Here is a 12,638-nt window from a genome sequence, read left to right as displayed (position 1 = left end):
TGCGGAACCTGCTGCTGTTCCACCCCCAGACGGTGCTGCCCGACTACGGCAGGTGGGGGGCCGGGCACTGGGGTCCCGGGGGTCCTGAGGCTCGGGGCGCCGCCCCCTCACCCCGCTCCCCCGCAGGATCCGGTCGCTGTCGGGGGCGCTGGACGGGCTGTACCGGGAGTTCAGCGCGCTGAAGGAGCAGCTGGGCCGGCTCTCCGCCCGCTTCGCCGAGGTCGAGGCTTCCGTGGAGCAGCTGGGCCGGGCCCGCGGCCCCGCGCCCGCCCCGCGCCGCCGGGGGCTGCCCCCGCCGCCCCCCCGCACCCCGCTCTAGCGGCCCGGGGGGCACAGCCCGGCCCGGCGGCGGACGACTCGGTTCGGTTCGGTTCGGTCCGGTCCGGTCCGTCCCGGCCGTGCCCGCAGCCCGGACACCGGGGGCGGCCGTGGGGCAGGCCCGTCGTGTGGGGCGGATCTTTGCACCGTGGGTGGGCCCCAGCCCGGCCGCCTTCACCAGCAATAAAGCCGCTGCTGCCAGTGTCGCCTCGCTCCTCTCTACCGGTACCGGTACCGGTACCGGCCCCGGGGGCGCCGCCCCTCGCTCGGTAACGGGGCCGCCCATCGCGGCTTTACGGCCTGTCGCAAACTCCTCCGCCCATTGCGGCGGCCGCCGCGCAGCCGTAAAGCGGAGCCGCCCGCGCCCCCCGCCCGGTACTGGCGGCCTCACCGGGGGTCGATGGGAGGGGGGGCGGGATGGGGAGGGGGCTCGGGGCACGGGGGGGGGCCGAGGGGCTGAGTCTGGGGCGGCCTGGGGTGGGGAGCTGGGGGACCGGGGATGATGCTGGGGGGGCTGGGCCTGCGCCGTGGGGGCTGTGGGGCCCGGGCGGGGTTCGGGGGACTGTGGGGCAGGGTCACCGCTTCCCCGGGGCTGTCGGTGGCCCTGGGGGCGCTGGGCTCAGCCTGTACCGGGGTGCTCATGGGGGGACCCCAACCCTTCCTATCCAGTGTCTGCTGGAGCATGGGCGGCTCCCTCAGCACCGCCCCCCATCCCACCCCACGCTGCCCCCGTCCCCCGTGCTGACCCCGTCCCCGCGCCCCCAGGCTGCAGCGCGGCCCCGGCACCATGGCACAGGTGGGGCACCGGGTGGATTACCTGGCCGGTTTCTGCTGCCCGGTGGGGGGGCTGGTGGCAGGCAAGCCCCGCGTGCTGTGCCACGAGAACCAGATCTACCTCTCCAACGGCAGCGAGTTCGTCTACGTCTACGACCAGGAGGGGAAGGTGCTGAAGGTGAGCGGCCTGCCGGGGGGCTCTGGGGCCAGTGTCCCATGGGGCTGGTGTCCCAGGACAGGGCGAAGGTGGCGGGACACCAACCACATCACCGGTCACCCAGTCTGGGGCCAGAGTCTTTTGTGGGGTCCCCTGTCCCCGAAGGAATGCCCAGCCCCCCTGACCCAGCTCTGAGGCCCCTCCGAGGTGCCCCGTCTGGCCTCTCCTAAACCTGTGAGACAAACGTTCAATTAAACCACAGAGGCTTTTTTTCCCTCCCGAGCAAAGCGACGATTCTTCCATTTCTCATTGACAAAGGGTTTTGCTGTTGTCTTCGTGTGACTAAAAGCGCCCGTCGCGTGGAGTTCTACCCAGCTGCTTTTTTTAATTTGCTCTTATTACCATTTCTAAGAAAGCCGTCGCTGTAACATCAGCATTTGCCTCCCACTCTGTTCTCCTTCTGGGGAAAGTAGATCACGCAGCGGCTCTGCTGGCTGTTTGCCTCCCCCCGGGAGCGGGAACCACGTCCTCCCCCCAGCGCCGCTCCAACCCCGGCCTGGGACAGCCCAGCCGCGTCCGCGAGCCCAGGGACGGGCGTATCGATGGAAATCGCTTGTAATCCGTGTTTACAGGATTTTACTTTGCAGTTGCGCTGGAGTTGCCCGAGAGGGAGCGTTGCCCAGCGACCGGGTTCTTCCTTTACCTGGCGAGGGGCTCAGCAGCCCTGTCCCTACCCCCAGTGCCATCGGAAGGTGACGTTTCTCTCTGCTTTCCCCCCAGGCCGTGTACCAATGCCCTGAGCAGGTGTGGCACGTGGAGCTGCTGCCCCAGCCCCGGCAGCTTTACATCCTCTGTGCCAACAGCGGCATTTACTGCGTCTCCCTGGAGCAGCAGAGCAGGTGAGGTGGCTGTCACCCCTAGGGACGTGAGCCAGCCCCGCACCGTTAGCCCTGCAGTCCCGGGGATGCGGTTTGAAGCTCTGGCTCTCTCCAGTCACTGCTCTCGCAGCAAATGCTGCGGGGACCTCATTTCCGAGGGTGGCCAAGGGCCATGCTGGCTTCACCGCACGCCTTGGCTGAGCGCTCATTCCTGTTCGCTTGCAGGTTAACAGAGCAGACAGATGGCGATGGCCAAGAAACCAACTGCCCGTCCGGCGTCTTGCCCGTGGAGGCAGACGCCTGCGTCTTCCCCGACTCCACCCTCTGCATGTTCACCCTCCTCAATAACTTCGTCATCACCCTGTCCCAGGCTGACGGCAAGTGGTGGATGAAGCTGCATGAGCTCCCGCGCCCTGAGCAGGAGGATCCCCCGTACCGGCAGGTCAGCGAGGTCGGTTTCTGCCCCGGCCCTGTGCCCGTGCCGGGGGACCAGGGCGACGCTCCCCACTCCAGCTTCCTGCCCGTCCTGTGCTGCGCGTCCTCCCCGGGCACCGCGGGCTCTGGGGAGGGGCCGTGGTGCTCAGGGGGCTTCGTGCTGGAGGAGCCCCTCTTCAGCCTGCTCTTTGGAATCGACGCGGCCATGCTGGAGTCCCCGATGATCCTCTGCGGCTTCCCGGACGGACAGCTCTGCTCCGTGCCGCTCAAGGCACTCAGCTCTTCACCGGCTGTCGACGGCTGCCATGACATTTCGAACCAAGACTCCCCTGTGAAGATCCTCCACCATTTGGAAGAGCCCATCGTCTTCATCGGTGCCTTGAGGACGGAGCAGAGGGCGGTGGAGGACGCCGAGGATGAGCAGCTCTTTGGAGAGGCTGGCTGTGACTGCGTGGTGGCCGTGGGCCACTATGGGAAGATGGTGGCTGTCAAGGCGGATCAGCGGGACGAGACGACGGTGCCGGAGCTCAGGGAGTACTACCTGCGTGGGCCCATTCTCTGCGCCGCCTGTGGCAGCGGCAGCCGCATGTACTACAGCACACACTCGGACATCTCTGCCGTCGACCTGGACCGGGGCGGTGATTCCTCCGACCCCGAGGACGCGGAGAGCTGCACCGGCGTCCTGCCCCCCGTCCTGTCTCCGGCCAGTTTAAGTATCTGTAGCGTTGTGGCGCTTTCCTTGTCGTCTCGGGCGTCAGAAGGTACTGCCGGCAGCGGGGTGTGCGTGGGGCCGTGGGGTGGAGCGGGACAGGACGGCTGCGCGTTCTGGCCCCTCCGTCTCCACCCCTCCGTACGGTCCAGACTGGGCTCCGTCCTCGTCCCTTCTTGTTGGCTCCCCTCGGTTTTGTAAGTCGTTTCTGTCCCGCATGCCGACTCGGGCTGACCGCAGGCGCGCTCGCAGCTCCGGCTCTGCCCTCCCGCTCACCGTTCCCCTGCTCGGCGTCACCGGCCGCTCCGCGCAGGCTCGGGGGACACTCGCGCCAGCCCTGCCTGGGGGGGCTGTTCGCAGGGAGCCCCGAGTGAGCTGGGACGAGGCTCCCTCCAGAAAGGGGGTTCAACCGAGTTGCTGTCTGGTCTGGGGGCTCCTGCTCGAGCCTGCAAGCCCCGTGCTCAGGTGCCACCTCTCCACAGCAGCCAGGGTGGCCTGCAGGGCACGGGGCCCTTGGGAGTGGAGGGAGCACATGGCCTGGATGGGGGGAGATGGCGCATCCCTGAGCCCCTGGCGTGGAGCAGAGGGGGCAGCACGGGCAGGGGAGCGAGGGGAGGCCCCAGGGCACCCAGCGAGGGAACAGCAGGCAGCCCTGCCCGCGGAGCTGCATGTGTCCCGCTGCGGGACCCCGCATGGCAGCGCTGGCTCCCGGGGCGCCGCGGCTCCCCCGAGCCTCCCCCAGCTGCTGGTGGCCTTGGCTTGGGGACGGCAGCCCAGGGAGCATGGCCGGGATGGGGGGCCAGCAGGAGCCACGGGACAGAACACGTGGGGGGGACATTTCCCTGCCCAGGGAGCTGCGTGTGAGGTGGGCGTCCTGTCGTGTCCCTGTCCTGTCTCCGTCATTCACCCCCACAGATTGAGGTGATACCAATGTCCTGGGACAGGCAGTGCCATCCTGTGCCCCCTGTCCCCTTGCATCCACCCCCAGCCATCGGGGAAGCCCGGCTGCCTTCCCAGCCCCCCCGCGCTGCCCGTCCCTGCCTGACCTGCTGCATCTCTGCCTGCAGGTGAATCGGAGCTGCTGGCCCTGTCGGCCAAGGGCCGGCTCATGAGCTGTGGCTTGTGCAGCCCCGAGGACTCCGATGTGGCGCTGACCCCCGCCGAGGTCGGTCGCAGGATTAAGCAGCTGCTCTCCGGGATCGGCAACACCTCCGAGAGGTAAAGCCCGGTGCCGCGCGCTCCTCCTCTCCCCCTGCATGCTCTGCAGCACCGCACTGGGTGCTGGTGCATCGACCAGGGGGCTCTGGCAGTGACGGCTCCTCATGGAGTACAGGGGCCTGGCTGGGACCCCCTGACCTGAACAGGATAAAATTACAGGGTGTTTCAAAGAGATGGACCCAACACATTACCTAAAAACTTACAAATGGTTTAATGAGTTATCAGGTTTTAGTAACCTTATGAGTGCTCTCTGTTCACTCCACCTGTCATACGGATTGCGCGAGCTTCATTCGTGGGTGGTCCGTGGTTGCAGAGATACAAGGGATTTCAAATTGGATCCATCCTTTTGAAACACGCTGTGGTGTTCCAGGGCAGCCCCGCTGGCTGCGGGCGGGCTGGTGCTGGCAGCCAGGGCTGGGGAGACGGGTGCCAGGCGCTGCCGCGCTTGCCAAGTCGGCGGGCAGGGGCAGGGCAGGCACATGCGGCCATCTGTGTGCGGGGAGGGGACACAGACGAGCCCCCTGTCCCTTTCGGGGGGATTCCCGGGGTCTGGTGGGCTGGAGCTGCTCCTCGGGGTCAGCTCAGCCTGTGGGGTTCGTGGGCAGTGCTGGTGCTGCCTGTCCAGAGAGGGAGCCGGGCATTCCCGGGATGGTTCAGACTTGTGCCAGGTGCTGCTCGGCTGCCACAGCAGCACAGTGCCTGCCGTGCCTTTGGCACTGGCTCCCGTCGCTGACCCGTCATCCCGGTCACCATCACTCCCGTGGTTTCAGCGCCGACACTTTGTCCTTGCAGAGTTTCCTTCCTGAAGAAGGCAGTAGACCAGAAGAACCGGGCCCTGGCCAGCCTGAACCAGGTGATGAACGTGAGCGCGGCTCTGCTCTCCAGCCAGGAAGGGCAGAAACCCATCGCCTGCACCGTCACTGCCAACTGGAGCTGCCTCCTGCTCCGCGACAGCGTCACCATCTCCTGCCTGCTGGAGAACTGCAGCGAGTACAGCCTGGAGCAGGGCTGGACCCTCTGCGTGCAGCTCCTGGCCAGCCCCTGTGCCTTAGAGGAGGACTCCGTGGATTCGGCCACCACCTTCACCTTCCCCATCGACCAGCTCCTCCCCGGGAACAAGCGGGAGCTGACGCTGCCCCTCGGCTCTGCTGCCACCACCAAGCTGGACCTGCCCCTGACCATCTCCTGTGCCCTCTACTACAGTTTACGGGATATTTTGGGCAGCGGTTCCGACTCCCCCGAGGCGCTGGACGATCTCCTGCCGGACGATTCGCCCATCCTCTCCCCGGACAGAGAGGGGATCTGCCTCCCGCTCAGCGAATGCACCATTGACATGCTCCAGTGCCTCCGTTTCGAGAGCAGTCCCCCTGGGCTGGATGGATCCCCGCCAGCCGCTGCTCCCCCTGCTCCCCCAGACCCTGTGGAGACCTTCCTGGAGGTGTCCCGGGAACAGACTGAGCCCGAGGGGGTGAAAACGGTGGAGCTGCCCCCCACCCCGGGAGAGGGAAAGCTGCCCCCCTCGGCAGCCTCCATCAGGGTGTCCTCGGAGCTGCTGAAAAACGCCCTGAAAACCTCCAGCTCAGGTGGGTCCCTGGGGAGGAGCATCCCAGGGTGTCTGCGTGGGGACACGCACGTGTCCCAGCTTGTGGCCGTCCTGGGAGGGGCCGGGATGGTGCTGTCACAGCCTGTGTGTGCAGCCCCTTCCTTGGGTGAGGAGGGCTGTGTGACCCCACGCGCATGCCTGCTCATGAACCGGCGCGTGGACGTGGCGGTGGCTGCATGACGGAACTCAGTGTGTCTCAGCAGGGAGGGGAATGTCCCCAGTGTCACCCCTGGGCTCGCAAGGGCTGCACCACCCCCACACCACTCTGTTTGCATCGCTCTGCCCTGAGCGGGGATGGTGTTTGTCGGCGTAACCAGCTCCATTTTCTCTCCTTTTGTCCCCAGACGTCCCGCTGAGCTGTGCCACGCTGCGCTGGCTGCTGGCCGAGAACGCCGGTGCCGAGGCGCTGAGCAGCGGGGAGGTGGCGTCGGTGCGCGGTGCGGCACCGGATGGAGCGGAGGTGCAGCTGCTCGTCCGAGAGGCAAGGAGGGGGTTCACCCTGCGGAGAAACTCCCCACACCCATCCCACGGGGCCGGCTCCCTCCCACGGCCCCTCGCACGTGCCTGGGCGCTGGGTGCCCACTGGGGTGCAATAACCTTGGGTACTCACTGTGCCCGACCTGGTGTCGGGCTCACCAAGAAGTGGGTTTTTCCGTGCTGGTTTGGCCAGCTGCATTTGGCTCTGCCAGGCGAGGGGAGGACGTGGCTGGATTGGGGTCTAAATCTGATCTGCTGCAGCTTGTCCCACGTTAACGCAAAAATCCCCCTCTAAGCACAAAGGGAAAACATCGAGTTGCTGCCCAGCTCTGGTGCTGCGCCGAGGGACCTGGCTGCCTGCAAGCGGGGACCGGGCTGGGGCTGGTTCAGGCTCTGGAGCACTAATGTCACCGATGTGATTAGTGGCAGTGATAACTGTCCTTGGGCAGAGCCTGCCGGGTTAAATCGTCCGGGGTGGCAGCCGGTGTCTCACCGGGAACAGCCACTGCTCGCCCCCAATGGCCCTGGTGACACCGCAGCTGATCTCCCGGTACCACCAGGCCACCGGGGCCGGGCTGGGCGTGAATGACCCCGGCCGGGCTGGGCAGGGGCTCTGAGGTGCCCGGCTGGGCTGGCAGCGGCTCTGCTGCGTTTGCCGGTACCGGTCTGGAGAGTGAAGGGGTTGGGGGTGCAGGGAATAGGGATGGGAGCTCTTGAGGACCCCCGTGCCCATGGGGAGGGGTCCTGGGGCTGCCTGCACCCCCTCCCCTGCCCACGATGGTTGTGGTGACATTGTGCTCCCTTTCCCAGGTGTCCATGAATGACCTGAGCCCAGCGGGTCCCATCCAGGCCGTGGAGATCCTGATGGAGAGCCCGTCCCTGGCCGACATGTGCAGGATGCACCACGCCGTCATCCGCCGCATCCAGGTGCGCGCGGTGCCGCGGGGCTGTGCCGCTGGCCATGGGGACGGGGAAACCTGAGCGAGCCAAGGCCTGGGGGCGCAGCCAGGCACCCCAGGAGGGTTTGTGCGGCGCTGCCATACAGCACGGCAGCCCAGCATGGCCTGGCCTCTGGCAGGGCTGGGGAGGGAGACCATCACGAACCTCACTCCCTTCCCAATCCCTCGCCTCGGCTCCCGGTGTTTGGGCCAGCCACATGGTGGGAACAGGCCCCGGTTAGTTTGGCAACTGAAGGGAGCAGGGCCCCTGTGGCACGTGGGGGCCGGCAGCCTTCCCAGAGATGATTCAGCACCGGCAAGCGCGGTGCCAGGCCTGTGGCGAGCCGGGCAGCGCGGTGCCAGGTGAGCCCTGCCTCCCGTGGGAGCGGAGCTGTGGCTCCCCGGGGCTGGCGCTGCCGCTGCCCCCCCAGCAGAACCCTCTGCTCCCTGCAGGCGCTGGTGCTGGAGCAGGCGGCACAGGGCTCGGGGCCCCCTGACCTCCGCATGCAGTACCTGCGCCAGATCCAGGCCAACCACGAGGTGAGCCAAGCCCCAGGGCCCTCCCTGTGGGGCACACACCATCGGGACCCCAATGTGTGCCCCTCACCCCCGTGTGCCCCCACAGATGCTGCTGAAGGAGGCGCAGACCCTGCGGGACCAGCCGTCCCTCGGCGAGGACGGGACCGCCACGGCGGAGAAGCTGCTGCACATCTACCAGCAGCTGCGCAACCCCAGCCTGGTTCTGCTCTGAGGGGGTGGCCAGCGCGTCCCGGGGGTCCCAGCCCCGCCGGCCGGGGTGGGTGCCTGTGGCCAGCACCGGGAGAGCCCCCCCGGCTGGAGGAGCAGCGGGGCGGCCGTGGTGGTGCTGCGGGTGGGGGGTGTGTGCGTGTTTCGTGGTCGTGTTGTCGGCAGCAGCGGAGGGTCGGGGGGCTGCGGCGGCAGAGCGGGGACCCCTGGGCTGGCCTGGCCCGGCTCTGCGGCCCCCGGCCCGGCGGGCAGCCCCCGCACCCGCGCTGTCTTGTGGATTGTTCTTGCCGTGGTAGTTTAGTGCTCTCCCGGTGGCGGGCTGTGCCCCCCCGTGCCGCCGCTCAGGATCAGGACAAACAGGGTGCTGTGCCCGGGGGAGCCCCATTTTCTGCTGGGCAGGGGAGGGGGTTTCCGCTCCCCCGTCGTTTCTATAACTGATCTCGTATTTCCGTGGCGGTGCAGTGTGGTTTGGCCCCGCACCGCTCCAGTGTCTGTAAATCTGTTGTCTGCCATGAAAACGATCATGTTCAGCCAGTCCTGTCTCGTCTCCTTTCCATCTCCTGGGGGCTGCACCCCGTCCTGCCCCCTGGGCTGGCAGAGGGGCCCTGGGTGGGCACCCCCAGCCCAGCACTGCAGCACCCAGGGGTCCCTGTCCCAGCGTGGCAGCAGCGCCGGGGTGGCCGGGCAGGACCAGCCCTTTGCCAGGTGTGGGTGCTCCTGGGGGGCAGCACCTGCTGTCCAGGGGGCGACCCTGGGGCTTCACGAGTAGGGGACAGAAACCACGGCGCTGCTCCACTGTGATCCAGAGTGACTTTAATGCCGTGAGTCGGGGGTCAGGGACACAGCTGCCATGGATGGTGCCACCGCCGGCCCCACCGCCATCCCCTGCGGGGGACGAGCTGGTGCCAGCCTGGCGTGGGGCCGGTGTGGGGGGTCAGTACTCCCAGAGCGTGGCGCGCAGCACCGACTCACTGTCGGCGCGCAGGGTGCCGGCTGGGTCCCCGCGCAGGTACCGCCCGTTCTTCGCTTTGATGGCGACGCGTCCCCGCTCCCGGAACTCGAAGAAGAAATCCTCGGAGAGCTCCCCGTCGCTGCACACCGACCCGCTGCTCGCCACGTACCAGAACTTGCCCCCCTGGCCTGCGGAGAGTCCCCGGGGTTGTCAGTGGGGTCCAGCCAGACCCTTGGTGCCCCCCCACCCCATCGCCCACCTCGGATCTGGTAGGCGCCATCGCTGAAGCTGATGTGAAAGACGTCGTAGACGGAGCGGTTGGAGTCGAGCAGGTTGGAGCCGCGGTGGTAGCAGACGAAGCCGTGCTCGCCGCGCAGCACCAGCATCGGGCGGTTGATCAGCTTCAGAGTGAACTCCTCATCCTCCCCTGCACGGGAGCCCGGCTCTGAGCACCCTGGGGTGGGGGGCACCGGGGCCAGGACCCCCACCCAGCACAGCACTTACCCACGGCGTCGCTGACGGCCGCCAGCTGCCCGTTCCTCTTGGTGCAGACGTAGCGGCCGTTGCTGGCGCGCAGGGCCACCCGCCGCCCACGCCACTCGATGTCAAACATGGTGTTGGCGGCGCTGCCGGCAGAGGGAGAGCGTCAGCCGGGGTGACCTGCCCCCCCACACACCCCCCAGAGCCCCCACCACGGCACAGCCGCACTCACGCTTCGGTGGCCACAGCCTGGATGCCCCCATGGGCCACGAGGGTCCAAAAGCTGCCGGTGTTGGTGTGGAGGCTGCACTTGTTGGTGTCGCGGTCGATCTGGAGCTGGAAGGTCTCGTGGTTCAGCTCCTCGTCCTGGTTCGCCGAGACGTTGACACCTGCAGAAGGGAGCGGCCGTTGGCACCGCCACGAGCGCCCACGAGCCGCGGCTACGCCCGCCCGGCCCCTCCCCGCCAGCGGCAAATCCCTCCGCGAACAATCGTGCTAATTGGGTTGATTAATCTGATTGCTGCCGTGTCCATCTGGTTAGCGCTGCGGCACACAAACCCCTATTTATAGCCTGCCCACCACCGTCACCCGGCCCTAAGCCGCTTGGCACAGGGGCAGGCGCACTCCTGGTGCCCGCAGGGACGGCAGGGCAGCCGGGGGCACGGCACAGCCACCATGCCCCGGCCACAGGGGCTCCCCCAGCGCTGGAGGCCGTGGTGCCATCTGCTGGGCCCACCTGCCCTGGGCTGGGGGCACGGGCAGAGCTGCGTGTGCAAACACACACATGTACCCCCCAGCCTGTGCAGAGCCCGGCACACACAGCACCACAGGGAGCCCTTTGCTGAGCCCCGAGGAGCCGCGCACACCAACACAGCTGCACACGCATTGGGGCTGCACAGAGCCCTGCACACGCGTGTGCACACAGCGTCGGCCGTGCACAAACCTGCACACAAATGCATGGACCCAGAGGCGCTGCACAGAGCCCTGCACACACCCCCCAAACACACCCCCAGAGCCCCACTGCTGCCCCCACCCCAGCCCCGCTGGCTGTTGCCTTCCCCTGGTTGTTATTGTAGGGTCTCCTCCTGTGGAGGGGTCCTGGGGGGCTCTCATAGGGCGCTTGTGGCTGAGCCAATCCCCAGGGATCCCTGGGGAGCAACAGGGGCTCTTGAGGTGGGTGAGGAGCAGGCAGCGGGGTGCAGGCAGGAAAGAGGGTGCAGGCAGGGACAGGCAGGGACAGGCAGCCCTTACCCTGCCGGATGGAGACGTATCTGCCGTTGGCCGCCGTGAAGACCACCTGGGGGTGGCTCTCCTCCAGGTCGAAGAGTTCATCTTTGCCCGGCTTGGAGCTGCGGCCGGACTTGAGGGTGCCGGTGGGTCCCGTGGGCGCCAGGTATTTGCCGTCGCAGTCCTTGAAAGCCAACTTGCCGGCCTTGAACTCGAGGGTGTAGCCAGTGCGGGCGCCGGGCTCGGGCACCAGCGTGCCATCGCAGCGCAGGTAGCGCTCGTCGGCCGTGCGCAGGCTGTACTTCTTGTCCTGGAAGCAGAGGGTGATGAGGGCGTCCACCCCCCAGGGCAGGTTGCTGTCGGTGGCGATCTCGTCCTCGTGGGCGCTGAGGTGGGCGTAGCGGCGGCGGCTGACGCTCAGCAGGTTGGCCTGGGGGTGCATGGCCAAGTGCACGGTCCAAAGCTCGCCCTCCGTCACGCTGGGGGCGAAGCAGGACAGGCGATCCTCCCGGCCCCCGAAGAAGCGCCGGTGCGGGGCCGACTGCAGCGCCCACCGCCCGTCCGACTGCGTGATGATGCTGAAGCGCTCATCCCGGCCCGGCTGCTCGGCCTCGCACCGCACCTTCCCGTCCTTGTCGGCGCCAAGATACCGGCCCAGGTGGCTCTTGAGGAAGACGACGGAGCTGTCGGCTTCATCCTGCTCCAGCGTCCAGATCTGCTTGCGCTTCAGGCTGGGCGCCGAGGCGTTCACCTTGTAGCCGAAGCTCTCCGCCGTCAGGTACCGGCTCTCGCAGTTGATCAGCCCAAACTGGATCTTCAGGACCTGGTGGATCCCATTCGTTGGCATCTTCCACTGGCGCGGGGTGGCCCCCGGGGGGCCGGTGGGGGCTCCCCGGCCCTGCCGAGCCCGGGCGTCGCAGCGGGGGCGGCCTGTTGCGCCCACGGGGACGTCTGTCCTGCCCCGGCGCCGCTGCCGCACTGGCACCGCGGGGCGGCTCGGCACGGCACCGCGCGGCGGGGGGGCACCGGGGGCCGTGGCCTGTTTAATTAGCCGCAGGTAGGATTACAGAGTCCGGCCAGATTGTGGCGGGTACCGGGGCGGCTGTTCCCTCCAGCGGGGCTTTCACCGAGATGCCAGGTGAGGGGGCACCGCGGCAGCCCCGCGCCGGCTCCTTGGGCTGCGCGGCCGCACCAGCACCCTCGGGCACCGCAGCGCCGGCTCTCCACGGAGCCGCAGGTGGAAAACTTGGGTGGGAACCCGATCCGGGCGCGGGCGGCGTATCCGTTCCCGGCGGGCTAAGGTTACCGGCCCCTCTGATTCAGCAGCGGGTCACCTCCAGCCGCGCCGCCTCCCAGCCAGCCCTAAGCGCCTTACCAATTAGGCAGGCATTTCGATTAGTTTAAACCTTTTATCCTGCTTTGGGGCCCTTGGCCTCCATCTGTCCTGTGGCCCCAAATCCCTCCTGCAGCTGTGGATCGGGGTCACGGCCGCCCCCCCATCCCAGCACTGTGGGGTAATGGCCGGGACCCCCCATCGCCGTGGGGCTGAGACCGCCTGACGCTCATGACATGGTGTGGTTGTGCTGCCTCGGCAGGGGACAGGGCGGCAGGGGACAGTCCCCACTCCTGCCCTGCAGGCACCTTCCCCCCAGCCCAGCTGGGACCCCCCCATGTTCACCTTAGGGACCTGGGGACAGGCGGGACGGGCTCTGCCCGCGGTGACCC

General features: G+C 67.7%; 2 protein-coding genes across 2 annotated transcripts; one reads left to right on the top strand and one right to left on the bottom strand.

Moving 5' to 3' along the window:
* The first annotated feature begins 574 nt into the window (after window positions 1–574).
* On the top strand, window positions 575–8,788 carry FAAP100 (FA core complex associated protein 100). Its single transcript, XM_065852524.2, has 10 exons — window positions 575–693; window positions 1,084–1,270; window positions 2,030–2,148; window positions 2,353–3,323; window positions 4,339–4,489; window positions 5,282–6,072; window positions 6,437–6,573; window positions 7,380–7,496; window positions 7,961–8,047; window positions 8,133–8,788. The coding sequence occupies exons 2-10, from the start codon at window positions 1,106–1,108 to the stop codon at window positions 8,256–8,258; spliced, it is 2,664 nt and encodes an 887-aa protein (XP_065708596.1). The 5' UTR covers window positions 575–693; window positions 1,084–1,105; the 3' UTR covers window positions 8,259–8,788.
* A 262-nt stretch (window positions 8,789–9,050) lies between these two features.
* FSCN2 (fascin actin-bundling protein 2, retinal) lies at window positions 9,051–11,854 on the bottom strand. Its single transcript, XM_071816672.1, has 5 exons — window positions 10,938–11,854; window positions 9,919–10,075; window positions 9,711–9,832; window positions 9,466–9,633; window positions 9,051–9,394 (listed from the first exon to the last, which is right to left on the bottom strand). Exons 1-5 carry the CDS (start codon window positions 11,758–11,760, stop codon window positions 9,189–9,191), a joined length of 1,476 nt encoding a protein of 491 aa, XP_071672773.1. The 5' UTR covers window positions 11,761–11,854; the 3' UTR covers window positions 9,051–9,188.
* Window positions 11,855–12,638: the final 784 nt, after the last annotated feature.

Source organism: Patagioenas fasciata, chromosome 18 (genome assembly GCF_037038585.1).
Source record: "Patagioenas fasciata isolate bPatFas1 chromosome 18, bPatFas1.hap1, whole genome shotgun sequence".
In the NCBI taxonomy this organism is placed as follows: domain Eukaryota; kingdom Metazoa; phylum Chordata; class Aves; order Columbiformes; family Columbidae; genus Patagioenas; species Patagioenas fasciata.
The sequence above is the reverse complement of the archived record's forward strand: the minus strand, read 5'-3'. Positions and strand labels throughout refer to the sequence as shown.

Bases quoted from the DNA above. Each gene is read 5' to 3' on its own strand.
- FSCN2 (XM_071816672.1), bottom strand. From the start codon at position 11,760: ATGCCAACGAATGGGATCCACCAGGTCCTGAAGATCCAGTTTGGGCTG. The intron at 9,833-9,918 runs GTGAGTGCGGCT...CTCTGCCGGCAG, and splicing joins CAGGCTGTGGCCACCGAAGC to CGCCGCCAACACCATGTTTG. The intron at 9,634-9,710 runs GTAAGTGCTGTG...GCTCCCGTGCAG, and splicing joins GGCCGTCAGCGACGCCGTGG to GGGAGGATGAGGAGTTCACT.
- FAAP100 (XM_065852524.2), top strand. From the start codon at position 1,106: ATGGCACAGGTGGGGCACCGGGTGGATTACCTGGCCGGTTTCTGCTGC. The intron at 1,271-2,029 runs GTGAGCGGCCTG...CTTTCCCCCCAG, and splicing joins AGGAGGGGAAGGTGCTGAAG to GCCGTGTACCAATGCCCTGA. The intron at 6,073-6,436 runs GTGGGTCCCTGG...TTTTGTCCCCAG, and splicing joins CCTGAAAACCTCCAGCTCAG to ACGTCCCGCTGAGCTGTGCC.